We start from the raw sequence: 16,158 nt of genomic DNA, 5'->3' as shown, positions 1-16,158 counted from the left end.
TGCATGTTCGCCAGGCCAGACAAAAGCCTTCCCAACCTTCTCCAGTGTACCCCCCCCCCGAGATCGCATCGCATCATCGTTGTTTCGTTCGTTATGTGTGTTGTGTGTGTGATAGCCGTTTGCTACTGCCGCCGACATTTTTGAGTGCCTATATCATTGCTGTGTGATGCAACACACGCCCCCTCAGTCCATCCTCCATCTCTCTCAACAAACAATACACCTCATAATCTTTCCTTGAAAATCTCACAAACGTGCCGACACAACTGGAAATCCCGACACATTTATATGTGTTGTGTAGAGTGCAGGCCTCCATCTCGTTTTTTCTCCATAGATAGACCCCCTCTTAAATCTGTGACTTATATTTTCTTTTTCTATAACAAAAATATAACGAAAAACGACCAACACGACACGAGAACGATGACGACGACGACGATGTGTCGAAAACAAGCGCTTGTTTTAGTGTTTAACATGGTTGCCGTTCTATATGTATGGAATCATTTCGATGTACTTTTTAAAGAGGTTCTTTTTTGTTTAAAAAATACCTACTGCTATAGCTGGTAGAACAACACATTCAAAAACGGCGTTTTCAACTATCATCTAATTTAAAAAACGGCACGTAAATTAATATTTTCGCAACTAATCAAAACTTCTAAAATGTGTTGAAGAAAAATGGTTCAAAAAGACCAAAAACATTAAATTTTGAAAATACATATTTTATCCAATTTTCGCCGTATTCAATTTTATTGACCATTATTTTGAAAGATAAAATATCTTCTTTTTTCTTTACATGATCAATATCTATAAATGCTTAAAGGATAAAAATAGACTATTTAGTAAAAACATAAAAAATTTGTTTTTTCCCCCTTTTTTGAATAGTTTTTCTTAAGTTTTTTACAATATTTTTTTGTTTAAAGGATACATATCGATAGGAAATCTAATTATCTACAAAAAATTACCTAATACAAATTTTCAAATTCGGCTTGCTTTTCAAGTTATAGACAAAAACTCAAAAAGTAACAAAAAAAAAGTCGAAAATATTAAGCGTTACAAAAATGGTCATATCATTATAATAATTTATCGATAGATTTTGAAGAAAATTATGTTTTTGTCTCAGCCAAAAAGTGTACTACACATGAAAAATTTAAACTTTGAGGATTCAAACGATTTTGGTTTTTCTTTCAGTAATACATTTTTTTTTGCAAAATTTTCCTTTAAAAGAATCGATTTTTTTAAAATGTTTCAATACATTGCACTTAAACATCTCGAGTGACCCAGAAAAGTTGTTCTAGTGTTTCTTGTTTATTTACTCAGCTTTCAGGCGCCCGGCTTTTTTGTTCGGATTAGTCGTTTATTACTCAAGATATAACCCGAATACTAAGTATGCTGGGAAGAACAACTACAAAAAACTTTGAAAAATCATATCTCGAAAACCTATCTATAAATATTTTCTAAGATAAGATTTTCGATTTTTCTGGGCTCAAATCTATACGAAAAGTATAACGGCAGTTGGTGTCCAAAAAAATTTTATTTTTTTTGAAAACTTGTGTAATCAGTTGGCTGAAGGTTCTTTTTAGAATTCGACTTTCATTTATTGGTACAAGTTTCAAGAGCAACATAAAACATAATGCTGGTATTCAAATCAATAACACTTTTTAGTGTAACAATATTTTCGTATACGTGTTTTATCCTCTGCTTCCATGAACTTTAAAATTTCATGATGAAGATATTTTGAGAAAATGAATTCTAAGAAAGTATGCTGGTGCAGTTTTATAAACTATGTATAACGTATACGTTCAAAACTTGTAAAATAAGGAAATAACAAATTACTTTAAATTATTAAACAACTTGCCTGTTTCGTTCTTAGAATTTCAGTCACTTAAAGTGCACACAAAATTTTTCATTCAACAAACTTGGATCAAGAAAATTTCGAAAAAAGCAACAGAATTTTAAAATTATTATAGAAAAGTTTGAAAATCTTTTTCTTGCCATTTCGAAGAACTTGGAAGAAATCCCTACTCAGGTTAAATAAAAATGTAATGCACTTGCATCATTTCTTCACAAGCTAAAGCTACCTTTCCAAAAAGGAATTTGATGCAAAATGTTTGATACAAATTTTGCTGAATAATAATACGTTACACAACTTATTATCACTATTTTTGAAAATGTTCATCTGGTCCGAAAATAACTGATGTTATATTGTTTTTTTTAAGAAAAGAACATCAAAAAATCATCATTCATTAAAATCTCTCAAAGTCCATTTTTTTTTTTTTGAGACATTGCAAATATCAATAATAAAATATTTAAAATCAAAAAATGGATTAAGATGCGTGTATTTCAACTCATTGGTAATTTTGTTTTTTTTATTAGGTACATTTAAAAAATAGAACTTTTAGTCCGGTCAATTTAGACATAAAAATTGTGGTCAAATAAAAAAAACTGCCGGAAAGTCAAATTTTGGTGGAGAGCTAGGGTTCACCATTACAAACAAAGTGTATAAAATCACCATCGATCCTATGTGTGCAACAAAAGTTATTCGAGGTCAAACGTCAAAATTTGAGGTTTTTTGGATTTTTTTTTCGAAAACGGTAAGGTTTATCAACAAAAAAAACTTTAGCCAAAGATGTAGATCATAAGATTTTCCACAAAAATAGTCTGTACACTGAGGGAAAAAACAACTTAAAATCAACGAAAACCACGTTGATTCAACTATTTTTTTGAATGATTTTGCGTTTAAGACGAAAATTTTAAAATCAAGGTAGAACTTCGTTAATTTAAAAGTGGTTTATAGTTACAAAACATACTTAAATCAAAGTTGTTTCAAACATCAATTTAAATAAAATAAAATGCACGACTGGGGTCGCACGTACTTGCTCTAATGTTTAAAGTAACTCTAATGTTAAAGCTTTTTATTCAAGAAAATTAGGAAAAATTTGATATTTTCAAGAAATTTCATAGGTAGTGTAAAAAAATAAAATCTGTTTTTACAATTAATTAAACACCGTTTAAAATGATGTTTTAAAAAAAACCAAGTATGCCATTTTATTACTTGTATAAAAATGTATTTTTAGAAAAAAAATTTCGAAAATCGTTGGAGCCATTTTTTAAAAAAATTATTTTATATATAGGTATAAAAAATTTCTCACATTTTTCAAAAAAAAAAAGTTGGTATGTCATTTTTAAGAAATAATTAATTTACCTACACATAAAAACTAAATTTCAAAATTTTTCATAGATCCGTTTTCAAAAAATTGATTTTTCAAAAAAAATTTTGAAATACTTTTTAAAAATCCAAAAATGCGTTTTTTGAAAATTTAAATATTACCTTTACTTAAACACTTTTGTATAAAAATTTTCATTGAAATCGGGTTAATTTTGTACGAGATATTCAGAATCGAAAAAAAAACCGTTCTATGACAGGTACCGCTAATAACGGTGCAAAAAATAATACATAATATATTTAATCAAAATCGTTAGAGCCGTTTTTGAAAAAAATTAACTTTTCTATTTCCGTTATATGGCAGGTACCGTTAGTTTTGATCATACAAAAAAATTTCAATTTCCCCTCTAGGGAATCCCCAAAAACTGCTAACTACCAAGTTTGAAGAAAATCACTTCACTCGTTTAGGCTGCAGCTCCAGATAGAGACAGACACACAGACAGACAGACAGAATTGCCGGACCCACTCTTTTTGGCATTATCCATCATCGTAATGTCATGTAAAATTGTTATCTCGAGTTCGTTTTTTTTTTACGAATCCTAAACTTACCCTATAGTACCTATATCGCAAGTAAAAAAGAAAAAAATTGGCAGCCACTGGAGATTGAACCTACAACTCTTGGGTCTCTAGGCGAATGCTTTACCAACGTCCTATCTAAATTAGGGTGATAAAATGCAACAATAGCTAAAGTGCGACAAAAATTGAAAATTTTTTTACGTTGTTTCAAATTTAATTTAAAGATGTTTCATGTTACTTTTTTCAACGTTAAATCAACGTTGACTATACTGCATTTCGCTTTGCGTTTTTTTCCCTCAGTGTATGATTTTTTTCCTAAGAGTTACCATTCGTGAGATATCGCGATTCTAAGAATTGTATTATACAGCTGCGAACAAAAAATAGCAGCTTATCGCAAAAAATGACAATTTCAAAACTGACTCGTTATCGGAGCTCTTCAAACTTGGCATCTGTGATTTTTTAAAGCTTTGAGAATGTTTTCATAAGTAGCATGAAAAAGATTATACCTCATTATATATTTTTCAAATGAATTCTTCTAAATTCTTTCAACAATTCCATATTTTTTTCTTTTTTCTTTGAACCGATTATTTGTATAGTGTTTAACTTTCTCATGAATTGCTTTTTTCTCGGAAAGAGTTGGAAAAGACTTGTGCTGTTTCTTATCTGGACCTTTCAATTGTTTAACCTTAAGGATCCAATCGGTTTATTGCTGAGATTTCTTAATCTGGCTTAGGGCAGCAAAACAATTTCAAGCCACGGCGAAGTGCTTGCCTTACCTACCTCCTCGTGGTGATTAATGGGCAATTATTTGTTTATAAACAACATAGAAAGTGCAAATTCGAAATTCCTATATTTCTCTATGATATACAACACGGGTAAGCGTTTTCTATTAATAGATACTGACAAAATCTTGCCAACAAAACGCAAAAAAGAAGCATTACTAAATGGTGAAACTTTACCAGGTTTTAATTAATTAAAAATAATTTCTTATACTATTTTTTTTTTTTTTTAAACCAAAATTTCGAAGAAATGATTGATAATTGCATTTTTAATAGAACGTAATTTTTACGTGAAATTAATTTTTTAGATTTTAAAATTCAAAAAATTATTTTTTTTTTTAATTCGTTGAAATTTAACTAGTTTTTTAGAAGAAAATCATAAAAAAAAAATGTTGCTCATACACCCCAGTGACCGATTTAGTTTAAACTTCTGGATTGATAAATATAATGTAACCGCCGCCGGCACTGTGACAAAAATTATAAAATAATACTTAAAATGCATTCTTAGAGTTATAAATTATAAGAAATAATAAGAAGAAAATATGGCAGGCAAAATTTTAAGCTGGCAACCACAAAATATTTGTATGGTCCGATAGGAGTAAAATCATATTGCGAGCTCTAACGAGTATAAATGAACCTACCTCTATTTATATTCTATATCATGTCGAATCTCGATACTCTGCAGATAGCACGTATACAAGCTAGATAGCCACGCAAATCCAAGTGTGTTTATTTCGATCTCTTCAATTTAAATGGAATGTGCACGTCAGAAACATTTTCGTTTGGTATTACCTACACTCTCATATTTCTGTACTCAAAGTGAAGGTGTCCTTTTTTGAATTCCAGCATTTTGTATGTTCACACAAAACGCACAAGGTGGAGGTTTATATGCGTGTGTGCCTACTAAGTTCGACTATTGTTCGTGCCAACATAAAAAGTTTTTTGTGTTGTTTTTTATTTCTTAGCTTTGGTTTACATCAGCAGAATATTTAACAAACTTTTGGATTGGATATATGATGGTGATTCAGCATGCAACTGACGTTAAGCTTTATGAGAGAGGAGAGGAAAATACAAAAAAAGGGAGTTATAGGGAATCATCGCTCTATAATCGAGGGAGGTTGTTTTTTTTTTTTGTATGAATGAAAGAAGCCAAAAGGGCTCTAACGATGGGTTTATACAAACAAATCAATTCCTGTGTTATCAATCAACACGTCATCATTGTTAGCCCATAGAGTCAGTTTTTGGATTTTACGAATTTACTTCTCTCTCTTTGAATTTCCATGAGGAGTTTTTAGATTTTAACTGACGGACGTGTCAATGTTGATTGCCTTAGCCTTGAGAGTGAATGGGATTTCCTTTTGAGTATTTTTTTTTTTTCTTTTTTCAAACAAGTAGGATTTGTTTAGAGTTTTTATTTTGGACAATTTGTTTGACTTTAGCAAACGTTTGGTTTTTTTTTTTTTTAATAACTATTTTGTAACTGTGTGGATTTTTGTTGCTGATACAATGTTCCTGCGTATTTATGTAAGAAAAAAATTTAACAAAAAAAAACGACTAATAAGATTCATTTTGAAAAAATAAGAAGAATTAGATTTTTCAAAGGAAAAAATTTTTACACGCTAATTTTTGGTATGCAAGCTGGTATTAGGGTGGTTAACAAACAGTTGAAATTTCTGAAGTAATCCTCCTTCCACTAGATCCATTATAATGGGATAACGCAACGGCATAGGACATGAATTAGTGATATTCACAAAATCTCTTTTGAGTTTGAAACTTGCATAATTGATGTGTATTCTACTGAACGAACTTGCCTCAGACCCTACGGTATTATTTAGGAACCAAATCTTAAGACGACAGTAGCATATTAAATAGATGGCTGCAAAAGATATAATTCAGACCAACAGTCTTTTATGACCAAACCAATCAGTGATAACAGTTTTTGTCTTTCTTGGCCAGAGCCACACTTAACCATTCCAGTAAAAATTAAGGTAAAAAAATTATGGTACCAATTATGGTAAATCAGAGCTAATTGGAATTTTCGGATTAGGTGCTCCAGAGCCGTCATTTGAATTTGAAGTTGTAAGGCACCCACTAGAACAAAATGTCTTGCAGATGCTTAATAAGTAAGAGTTTAAAGGAAATACAAAATCACCTATTATTATTGTTCTAAGAAGTAAATTTAGAACTATAAGAAAATACAATCCGAAGAAACTTCCAAAAACTTTTGACGGAAAGCTATTTTTGAATCTTTTGAGACATAAAAATGAAAATCTAAGTTTGACAAGGTTGGCACTTTTTGACGCGATAACGTCTTATAAATCGATGAACCATGGCAGCCACCACATAAAAGTGAAGCCATTTACTCCCGTTCCACTCTCGCACTTTCGCAGTGCGGTAATAATTTCAATTCAAAATTAAAAATAAACTATTAGAGATACAAAAATCTTCAATAGCTTATTAAAAAGATAATAACCTAAAATTAAATACATTTGAAGAATTTTAAAAAATTCTATCTTTTAATAGGGTAAATAGGGGTAAAACAAAATTGCAAAAAATTGGCTATTTTCTAAACGCGACAATGTAAAGAGTTGAATTTTTTTTTAATTAATAGACAAATTTAATATTAGACTCACAATGGTATTGAAAAAAATTTTAAAATATTTCAAAACCGAGTAATAAATGGTTTTCAAAAACTAAAACATGAAGTAGACCTTTGACGAAGTAGTGATTATAGGTAGGGAAAATTTTTTTTGACAATTTGAAAAACGCCATTCGAAAGATAATAACAAAAAATTAGGATTCTCATACGGATTTTTTTTTAAGTCTCTGCGTTTTGAAATATGAATTTTTGAAAACATCTGCTTATTTTGGGGCATTTTTGGGTGAGTTTTTATTTTTTTTTAATTTTTCGTAGCCCTAAAAAAATCTCAAACTTATAGAATATGCAGTTTATGATTGTGCGCATAAATGTGCAAAATTGGTATTTTAAAATGATTTTTGACCGAATAACGAGAGAGACAAGTTTTTTGTCCCAAGTTTTTTTTACCGTTTTTAATGGTTTTTTATTTGTATCTTTTTTTCTTCAACAGATAAATAAATGAAGTTTATATTGTTTATAGATAATAGACAGGACTATATTTGTAAATTTCAATCAATTTCGTAGTCACAATTTTAAAATAAAGTTCTATTTTTAAACAGATAATATCTTTTGATCTAGAGCAGATACGAATTTGATTTAACTTTATTGAGTGATGATATAACCTTTCATTTGATTTATCACACATAACTAAACATTCACTACAAGCTACACAATGTTAAATTAAAAAACTTCAGAAATACCTCAATCAATTGATGAAAATTGATAGAGTTCAAAAAATTCTAGCTCTTTTTGTAGATGTCTAATAGACATGATCGATATATGTATTTTGAGCTGATAGTAGAGTAACTAAAGCAAATTATTAGGGAACCCGGCCGAACAGCTCTGATTTTGACGATTTTTTTTTTTCTAACGTAGGTAATTAAAAATACTTTAAAGTCTATAGATTAAAAATTGCCGGTGTTGCCGTATTGTTTTTTAAAATTAAAATTAAATTTTTTTTTAACAAAACCATTTTTTTTGCTTAAATTTCATAAAACAAATGATAGCAAAAGATTCTCTAGGTAATTTAAGGAAAATATATATAAGGCAGTAAGGGACAATCTTCCATCGTTTAAGCGATAAATGCAATTTTCTAACATTCTGACCTCAAACACAAAAAAAATATTTTGAAAACAACGGCAACACCTACAATATTTTAAAATACATTTTTAAAAAGCCAGAAGCTCATTCTTATCTCTTAAATTTAAATCCACTAAATTTAATCAAGACTTTTTGAAAAAATGGTCCTCAAACTCCGAATTCAAAAAAAAATGTTATTAGAAAAATTTAAAATGACTTTTTTCAAACTTTTTCTAATAAAATATGAATTTATTTAAAAAAAATTTTTGGCCATAAATATTATCAGTTGAATTTCAAAGCAAAAAAGGTAAAATATATCACACTTTTGAAAAAAAAAAAAAATGAAAAATTACTTCAATTTCAATGGTTTTTTTTTATTAAAATTGAATTTTTGCATTGAAATAATTAATTTTCTCAAAGACTGTGGTAAATAGGAACTTTAAATTTTTGCTATTTAACTTTCAACAGTTAGGGTTATTAAATGAATAAAAAATAATTTTTTGTTTAGATGTTGAACTTTAAAAAAAAAATAAGTTACATTTTTTTTCAAAACTTTTATTAAAAAAAGTTCTTAGAAAATGAAATACTTTTTAATTTTTTTCATAAACCGTAATACATATTGACATTTCCTTTTATAATTTGAAATCATAATAAATGCGGCCAGAAAAATTTGAAAATAAATGCATTTTATATTACTGCCAAGTTTGAAAAACGACATGTTAAAATTTTTTCAATAATTTTTTTTTTTTCAAAAATCTGAGTTCAATTACCATTCTTTCAAAAGCCGTTCATTCAATTAACTTAATTTTAATTTTACATACATGACTATGCTTCTAGCTTTTAAAAATGTATATTTGAATATTGTAGGTGTTGCCGTTGTGTTCAAATATTTTTTTTTGTGTTTGAAGTCAATTAATAAGAAAATTGCATCTAGCGCTTGAACTATGGAAGATGGTCCCTCACTTCCATATATTTTTTTTCCTTGAATTTCCTAGACAATCTTTTGGCATCAATTAATTTATGAAATTTAAGAAAAATTTTCGAAAAAAATTTGTTTTTATTCACAAAAATCTTCAATTAAATTTAAAAAAATCAAAACGGCAACACCGGCAATTTTTAATCTATAGACTTTAAAGTATTTTTAATTACCGACGTTTGAAAAAAAAGATCATCAAAATCTAAGCTGTTCGGGCGGGTTCCCTAATATAGCCAATTTTTGAGCTTTAGTTACTCCACTATGAAGCAATAAGCTTTCAGGTGGTATAAAATTTATTATAGGTTGTTATATCAAAAAATAGATTTTTGGGTGATGGAAGTGATTTTTTCACTTTTTCATAAGAAGTTATTTGAAAAATGGTTTTATTCTTTAGAAGAAATATTTGGCTTTTTAATGGTATAATTTTTTTTGTAATTTTTAAAATAAAAAAAATTAATATATAAATGAGAAAAGAAAATTATGTAATTTTTTTTAGCTTCTTCTTGTAAATTATGATTGTTTGAAATAAATAAACGGTTCAACTGACTCATTTTATTCAAAAGCACGCAACCTGTTTTCTTACGACGTTATCACGTAAAATCATCGTCTGCAAACCGGCTTTACAGACAACCTCTTTTCCTGATTTTTTAAACCAATTTGAACTAAAAATAAGCGTTTTTAATTTACAAAAAACGAGTCACCACTTTAATTCTATGTTTTATTTGCATAGCACAGATATGTAATATAAAGGTACCTACAGGAGGTACCTGTATCCCATATAAACTCACAAATTGGAAGTGTGTAAAAAAAAATAAAGTTTAAATTTCATTTGCTATAGGAACCTACCTTCAATTGGTAGAAATATAAAACTTTCAATATGTCATCAGCAATATTTTACAAATGGAATTTTTTTTGTTATTTTTGAAAATAGTTTATATTCTAGAAAAAAAAAAATACATATATCCAATCAGAGACAGTGACCACAATTTTTGCAGACTCTCTGTTAGCCTCTCTGTTTTTGTACAATATATTTTCCATACCAACACCAATCATGGTTTAAAAATATGTTATACCAGTTAGGTTGGCTATATTGTATATGTAACGATAACTTGGTCAAACAGAAAACAGACCCTCTGTGTGTGGTTACACAAAATACCTTGCCAATGACGTAACGAACCCAGTTATTCCCCCAAAAAAAAAAAACCTTTATAATAAAAACCAAACATAACATGACACAAAAAAAAAACGAAAAAGGGAAAGAAAAAAAAAATTTATTTAACAAGACCCACCACAACATAGTACTACAAACAACACACACACACACCCCCTCTACTAACTCACACCTGCTTCTGTTTCTGCTGCTGTTTGATATGGAAAACAACACATCCTGATCCTAGTGTATAACATTGACCAGAATACAAATAAAATGGCTGTTAATGCCCCTTGCCAATAAAAACGTTTGTTCCAAACAACAACGGAAACGGATAACGGACGAGCAGCATGAACTTTCATTCTCTCTCGTCCGAAATTGCTGTGTTCAAATTAAAGAAAAAGGATCTATTTGAATTTCTATGTGTGTGTGTGTGTGTAGAAAGTGTGTTGATAGGAATGGTGTTTTATATACGCAGACAAGAAGATTACATAGATGACCACTTTATTCTCGAATTGGGGTACCCTACTCCCCCTTTGAAAGCCATAATATTGATGATACTCCTCTCTGCCACTAGGGTGCTTCATTACTCAGTCATGAATGGGGTGATAGTTTTTGGGGTTATTATTTACCCAAAAAAAAGTGTAGGCGATGATTAATTTTGAATGAAGTGGGAAAGGGATGTTGTTGCTGTAGGAGCAACAAAATCCAACCCAAAATTGGTATTGCCCATAATAATAAAGAAGCCAGGTAGTAGCATATTTTTTACTTCCGGTACTTTCATTATTATTATTTTGCCAGATGAATTTACGAGCGTATATACATTCAAATTGGTTTTAAGTTGGACTCTGTAAACGGGGCACGCAAACTGGCAGTATATTTCATTGTTCTTTCGAAATTTATGGGGTATTTTTTTTTGTTTGATAATAAATTTTATACCCTTTCCCATTTTTTTTTTCTCTAGAGAATTTACCCCCCATTGAGAGAGCTTTATACAATAACCAACCAACATCACAGCAAGGACATTATTCCCGGTTAAATATTTAACCGAGATGAGTTACATTTTTTGTTGCTGGAGTTTCATTCTGTTTCAAAACAATTGTTTATCTCTTTTCAGTTAAAAAAAAAAATACCCAAAAAAAAAGATAAATATTATTATGTTTTGTCTCACCTTAACGGATGCTGTCACAGTTGATGTTTCGCTAAAATACAGCTGTGGTCCGGTTGCTTTGCCACACCATGAACCGCCTGTAAAAGGTCGCCCCAACTCGCTAAGCTGTAAATTGAGAAAAAAATACCGAAAAAAAAGGACAACATTAATACACAGAAAAAATAAAAAATCAAAAAAATTTTAGGTTAAATTGTTTGGCTATTTTGTGTTTTTTTATTTTTTCCTCTCTCTCTCTTTTTCTTGGTTTTTCATTGTCTTCTTCCGGACCAATAAAAATAATAATAAAAAAAAAAAGAAATATTTATACATGGGTATCAGACAAAAAGGAAGGACTCTTTTACATCAAACTAAAAATCACATTATTACACACACAAACATAATAAAGAAAAATTAATGAAGTGGCAACTCATGAAAAAAAAAGAGAACTGTGATTTAATTCCAGTGAATTTAATTTTATTTTTATGAACTTCGTGTAGAAGTAGCGGAAGGAAGATTATATTTTTTTTTTGGGGTTTTTTCTATGGTACAAAAATAATGTCTATTTTTTTTTTTTTTTTGTATTTTATGAGGTTCAAGAAATTTTTAAGAAAATAATTTACTCAAATAAATGTTTTAAGAAATTTTAATAAAATTTAAATTTTTGTACTATGTTAATATACATTTTTTTTTTAGCTTCTTAGAATATGAAAAAATGTTAAATGACAAACCGTCAAACAATTATTCTTACTGTGAATTTAGTTGTCAAAAACTTTATTATTATTTGCTATTCAGATTTCTTAAAATGGAGAATTTCAATAAGTCGAGTAGAGTAGTGTGACAAACAGTTTATTTTTAGCAGAAGGTAAAATGGAAAATGGCGACAGAGTAAGCAAAAAAAAATGAAAAATAAAAAAAAAACTTAAGTAAGAAACTAAACCAAATGGGTGTTGTATTCAGGTTATTACTTCAATTAACTTTTCATTTTTAAAGAATTTAAACAAAATTCCAAAGTAGAAAAAGGAGTCCAAATGTTGCAAAATTTTATAAAACTCATTCATTTTTGGGCGTGGTGAAAAAAAAAAAACAAATTCAATTTCAATTTATTTCATACATTAATTTATACAATATTTTATAAGATACCACAAAAAATAAACTAAACGAAAAAAAGCTTATATTTTACGAACTATTTGCAAGTGAATTTCTTTCCTTTGTTTTTTGCAGTCTTTAAGAAACTATCATCAGGCATATTGAAAAGAAATATATTAAAGATAAAAAAGAGAGTTAAAGTTGCTTAAATTTTTAAGACTTTTTATATAGAAATTTTGAAAAAAATAAAATTCATTTAAAAAAAAAAATAAAATCTGAAATTAAATCGCCCTCCAAAACAAGTATGCAGTTTTGATTGATATAATAACATGCATTTTTAATTTTTTAAATTTCAAAATCGTTAGAGCCGTTTTTTAAAAAACTAATTTTTTATAAATACATAATTTTTTGGAAAAAAAGTTTTAAAATAAAATTGGTATGCCATTTTGTAGAAATCATTAATCAGCATCTTAAAATGAAATTTAAAAAAATTCAATGTCCTGTTTTCGAAAATTTGATTTTTCAAAAGAAAAATTTCAAATTTTTTTTAAAAATTAACAAATTATTTTTTTGGAAATTTTATTTTATTTAAATTATATAAATGCTTCTTCACAAAAAGTTTCGTTATTTAAATCGAATAAGCAGTTTCGGAGATAATCGGATTTAAAAAAAAAAAACGGTTCTATGGCAGGTACCGTTAATAATGATTTTCAAAAAAAAATTTTTTTCATTTAAAGATAGAGCTTAGCTTAAAATTAACATTTGAATTTTTTAAACAAAATCGTTGGAGCCGTTTTCGAGATATTTTAATTTTACTAAAATCGGTATATGACAAGTACCGTTATTTTTGTTCCAAAAAAATTAATTCCAAAAAAAACCTCTGGAGAGTCACCAAATAACGCTACATACCAAGTTTGACATTAATCGGTTAATCCGTTTAGGCTGTAGCTCCTTATACAGACAGACTGACAGACAGACAGACAGACGGACTTCCGGGATCCACTTTTTTGGCATTCTCTACCATCGTAATGTCATGGAAATATGTTATCTCAACTTTTTTTTTTGTACGAATGCATAACTTGATATATAGTACCTATATCGCAAGTAAAAATATTTTATGCAATGCTGAAAATTTTTTATTTGCAATAAAATTTTTTAATTCAAAATATTTTTATTTGAAATAAAAAAAATTATTTTCATTGCAAATATTTTTCAGTGGCAGTACATTTTTTTTGTATTTGTAATAAATATTTTTTTTTTTCAATTGATATTTTGTCAACACAAATTTTTTTTAAGCTACTCTGAGGGAAAAAACAATAATTTAAAATCAACAAAAACCACGTTGATTCAACTATTTTTCGGAATGATTTTGCGTTGAAGACGAAAATTTTAAAATCAAAGTAGAACATCGTTAGTTTAAAGTGGTTTACCGTTATAAAACATCTTTAAATCAAAGTTGTTTCAACTTTAAAAAAAAGCATCAATTTATTAAAAAAAAAAAAGAAAAAATGGGCGCTGCTGAGGATCGAACCTACAACTCTTTGGTTACAGTGCTATCTCACTGTTGAAAATACGAGTGGTAAAATGCAACAAAAGCTGAAGTCCGAAAAAAATAAAAAAAATTCTTACGTTGTTGTTTCAATTTTAATTTAAAGATGTTTCATGCTAGTTTTTTCAACATTAAATCAACGTTGAACATATTTCATTTTACGTTGGGTTTTTTCCCTCAGTGTACCATTTATTATTATTATTATTTTTATTATATACATAGTACTTCGTACATGAATGTACGAACTACTGACACTTATCAGCGCGGCAACTGAGGCCATTTGGCTGAGACAACACCAGACAATGACAAAGAGAAGGACAGATAGACACAAAGAAAGAACATATAACATAGAACTACGTGGCACAGAGGAGGAGACATAGTTGAAAATTGTCTCATATTATCGCACAGGTGGCTTCAGTTAAGCTGGCGATTTAGAAAAAACTTCTGAGCCGACCGTTGGGCTCGAACCCACGATGTCTGGCTCTGAAGTCATCTACTTATTCCTCTGTGCCATGGCCACCTGCGGTTAAAGCAATTAATTTGCTCCCAAGGAACTTTTTATAGAACGTTTAATTCCCTACAAGAAAACATCTTGCTAATTTGAAAATATTGAATTTTCAGTGAATTAGAATATTTTGAAATTGAAAATTGATTTTTTAATTTTTTTCTCGATTTAAATCGTGAATAACTTCTTCAAAACTCAATTTAGGGAAAATTACTACAAGACCTTTTTTGTAGAAAATTAAATTTCCTATAAGAATCTGTCGTGGTTTTATTTTTCTATTCACTTATTTGCTCATCACAAAATTCCAAAGTGAAACAGGCAAATTGAAAAAACACTTCGATTTAAAAAGCTTAATTACTCGAATACGGCTCGTCTGACGAAAATTTTCAATTAGATCTTTTTTGTAGGAAATTTAATTTTATATAAGAAACAATGAACAGAAATTTTTTTTACTTTGATCGTCTAGCAGTTCTGTTGTAAAACATCATATCATGTATAAAAAAAAAAAAAACACCGATGATAGACCTCTTAAAATTTTTTTTAACGGCTCAAATTTTCACCAAATTTTTTTTTCATCATCCTGAACAAGATTTTCGAAGTAACTTTCAAAAAAAAAAATATTTTAGTTTTTTGGCCCAGTCTAATGGAAATATGAGTAGTATAATATTTGCAAATAACAATAATCCTTATTACAAATTTTGTCAAATATTTAAATATTCTGAAGTAACTTAGCACGAAAAAAAAAATTTTAAATACGTCTTAGACAAAAATTAATACTTATTTTATATCTTTAATACTTGCCACTAATCGACAATCAATATGCACTTTATTGAAAAAAAAACACGTTTTTGACTGAGTTTTAAAGACAAGTAAAACACTTTTCCTATATGATTATTATTAAGTCGTTTCGCAGGCTATCATCAATTCTCAAAAATCATCTGAAATCTTTAATTTGAGATCACCAACTTCAAGGTTTAATATATTAGTATTCCTATGGACGATTTTAAAAATACTTCACACATACAACTAGCACTTGAATTTTTGAAAACTCTCAAAGAGTATTTAAAAAAAAGTTCATCCATCCAGGCTTTTATTATTTTGGAAAAATTTCCATGTAGGTAGATAACCTAGAGAGAAATCAGCCTAACTGAATTGGTTGTAAAAAAAGCAATTATATCTATTGGTATTTAATTAAACTCAAACCCTTTTTTTTTTGGGTAATATTTATTTAACTTGGCTCTAAAGGGCATTTTCGAAAATCTACCTAATTCAACTTTTTTTTTTTTAATTTTACTATTACAAGGTGTTATGAATCCCAACAAAATTCCCACCTACCTAATCAAAAATACCTAGAACAAAAAAAAAAAAAACAACAACTCATAAAATAATGGATATAACTTAAAAGCTTATTCGTTTTAACATCCAATATCTATGGCTAGAAAAAAAAGACCTCATCCTCATCTACCTACTCAACATAGTCAACCCTTTGTTTTATATTTCCTTCTATTTGTT

General features: G+C 28.5%; 1 protein-coding gene across 1 annotated transcript in view; it reads right to left on the bottom strand.

Annotated features, from left to right (window-relative positions):
• The window catches only part of LOC129910587 (uncharacterized), a 242,443-nt gene that overhangs the window by 115,594 nt on the left and 110,691 nt on the right, over nt 1-16,158 (bottom strand). Inside the window, exon 6 of the mRNA XM_055988016.1 lies at nt 11,528-11,632. Within this exon, the coding sequence (XP_055843991.1) occupies nt 11,528-11,632 (105 nt within the window). The remainder of the gene's footprint in view (nt 1-11,527; nt 11,633-16,158) is intronic.

This window comes from Episyrphus balteatus, chromosome 2 (genome assembly GCF_945859705.1).
Source record: "Episyrphus balteatus chromosome 2, idEpiBalt1.1, whole genome shotgun sequence".
Lineage (NCBI taxonomy): Eukaryota > Metazoa > Arthropoda > Insecta > Diptera > Syrphidae > Episyrphus > Episyrphus balteatus.
Note: the sequence above shows the minus strand (reverse complement) of the source record. Positions and strands in the feature narration are given on the sequence as shown.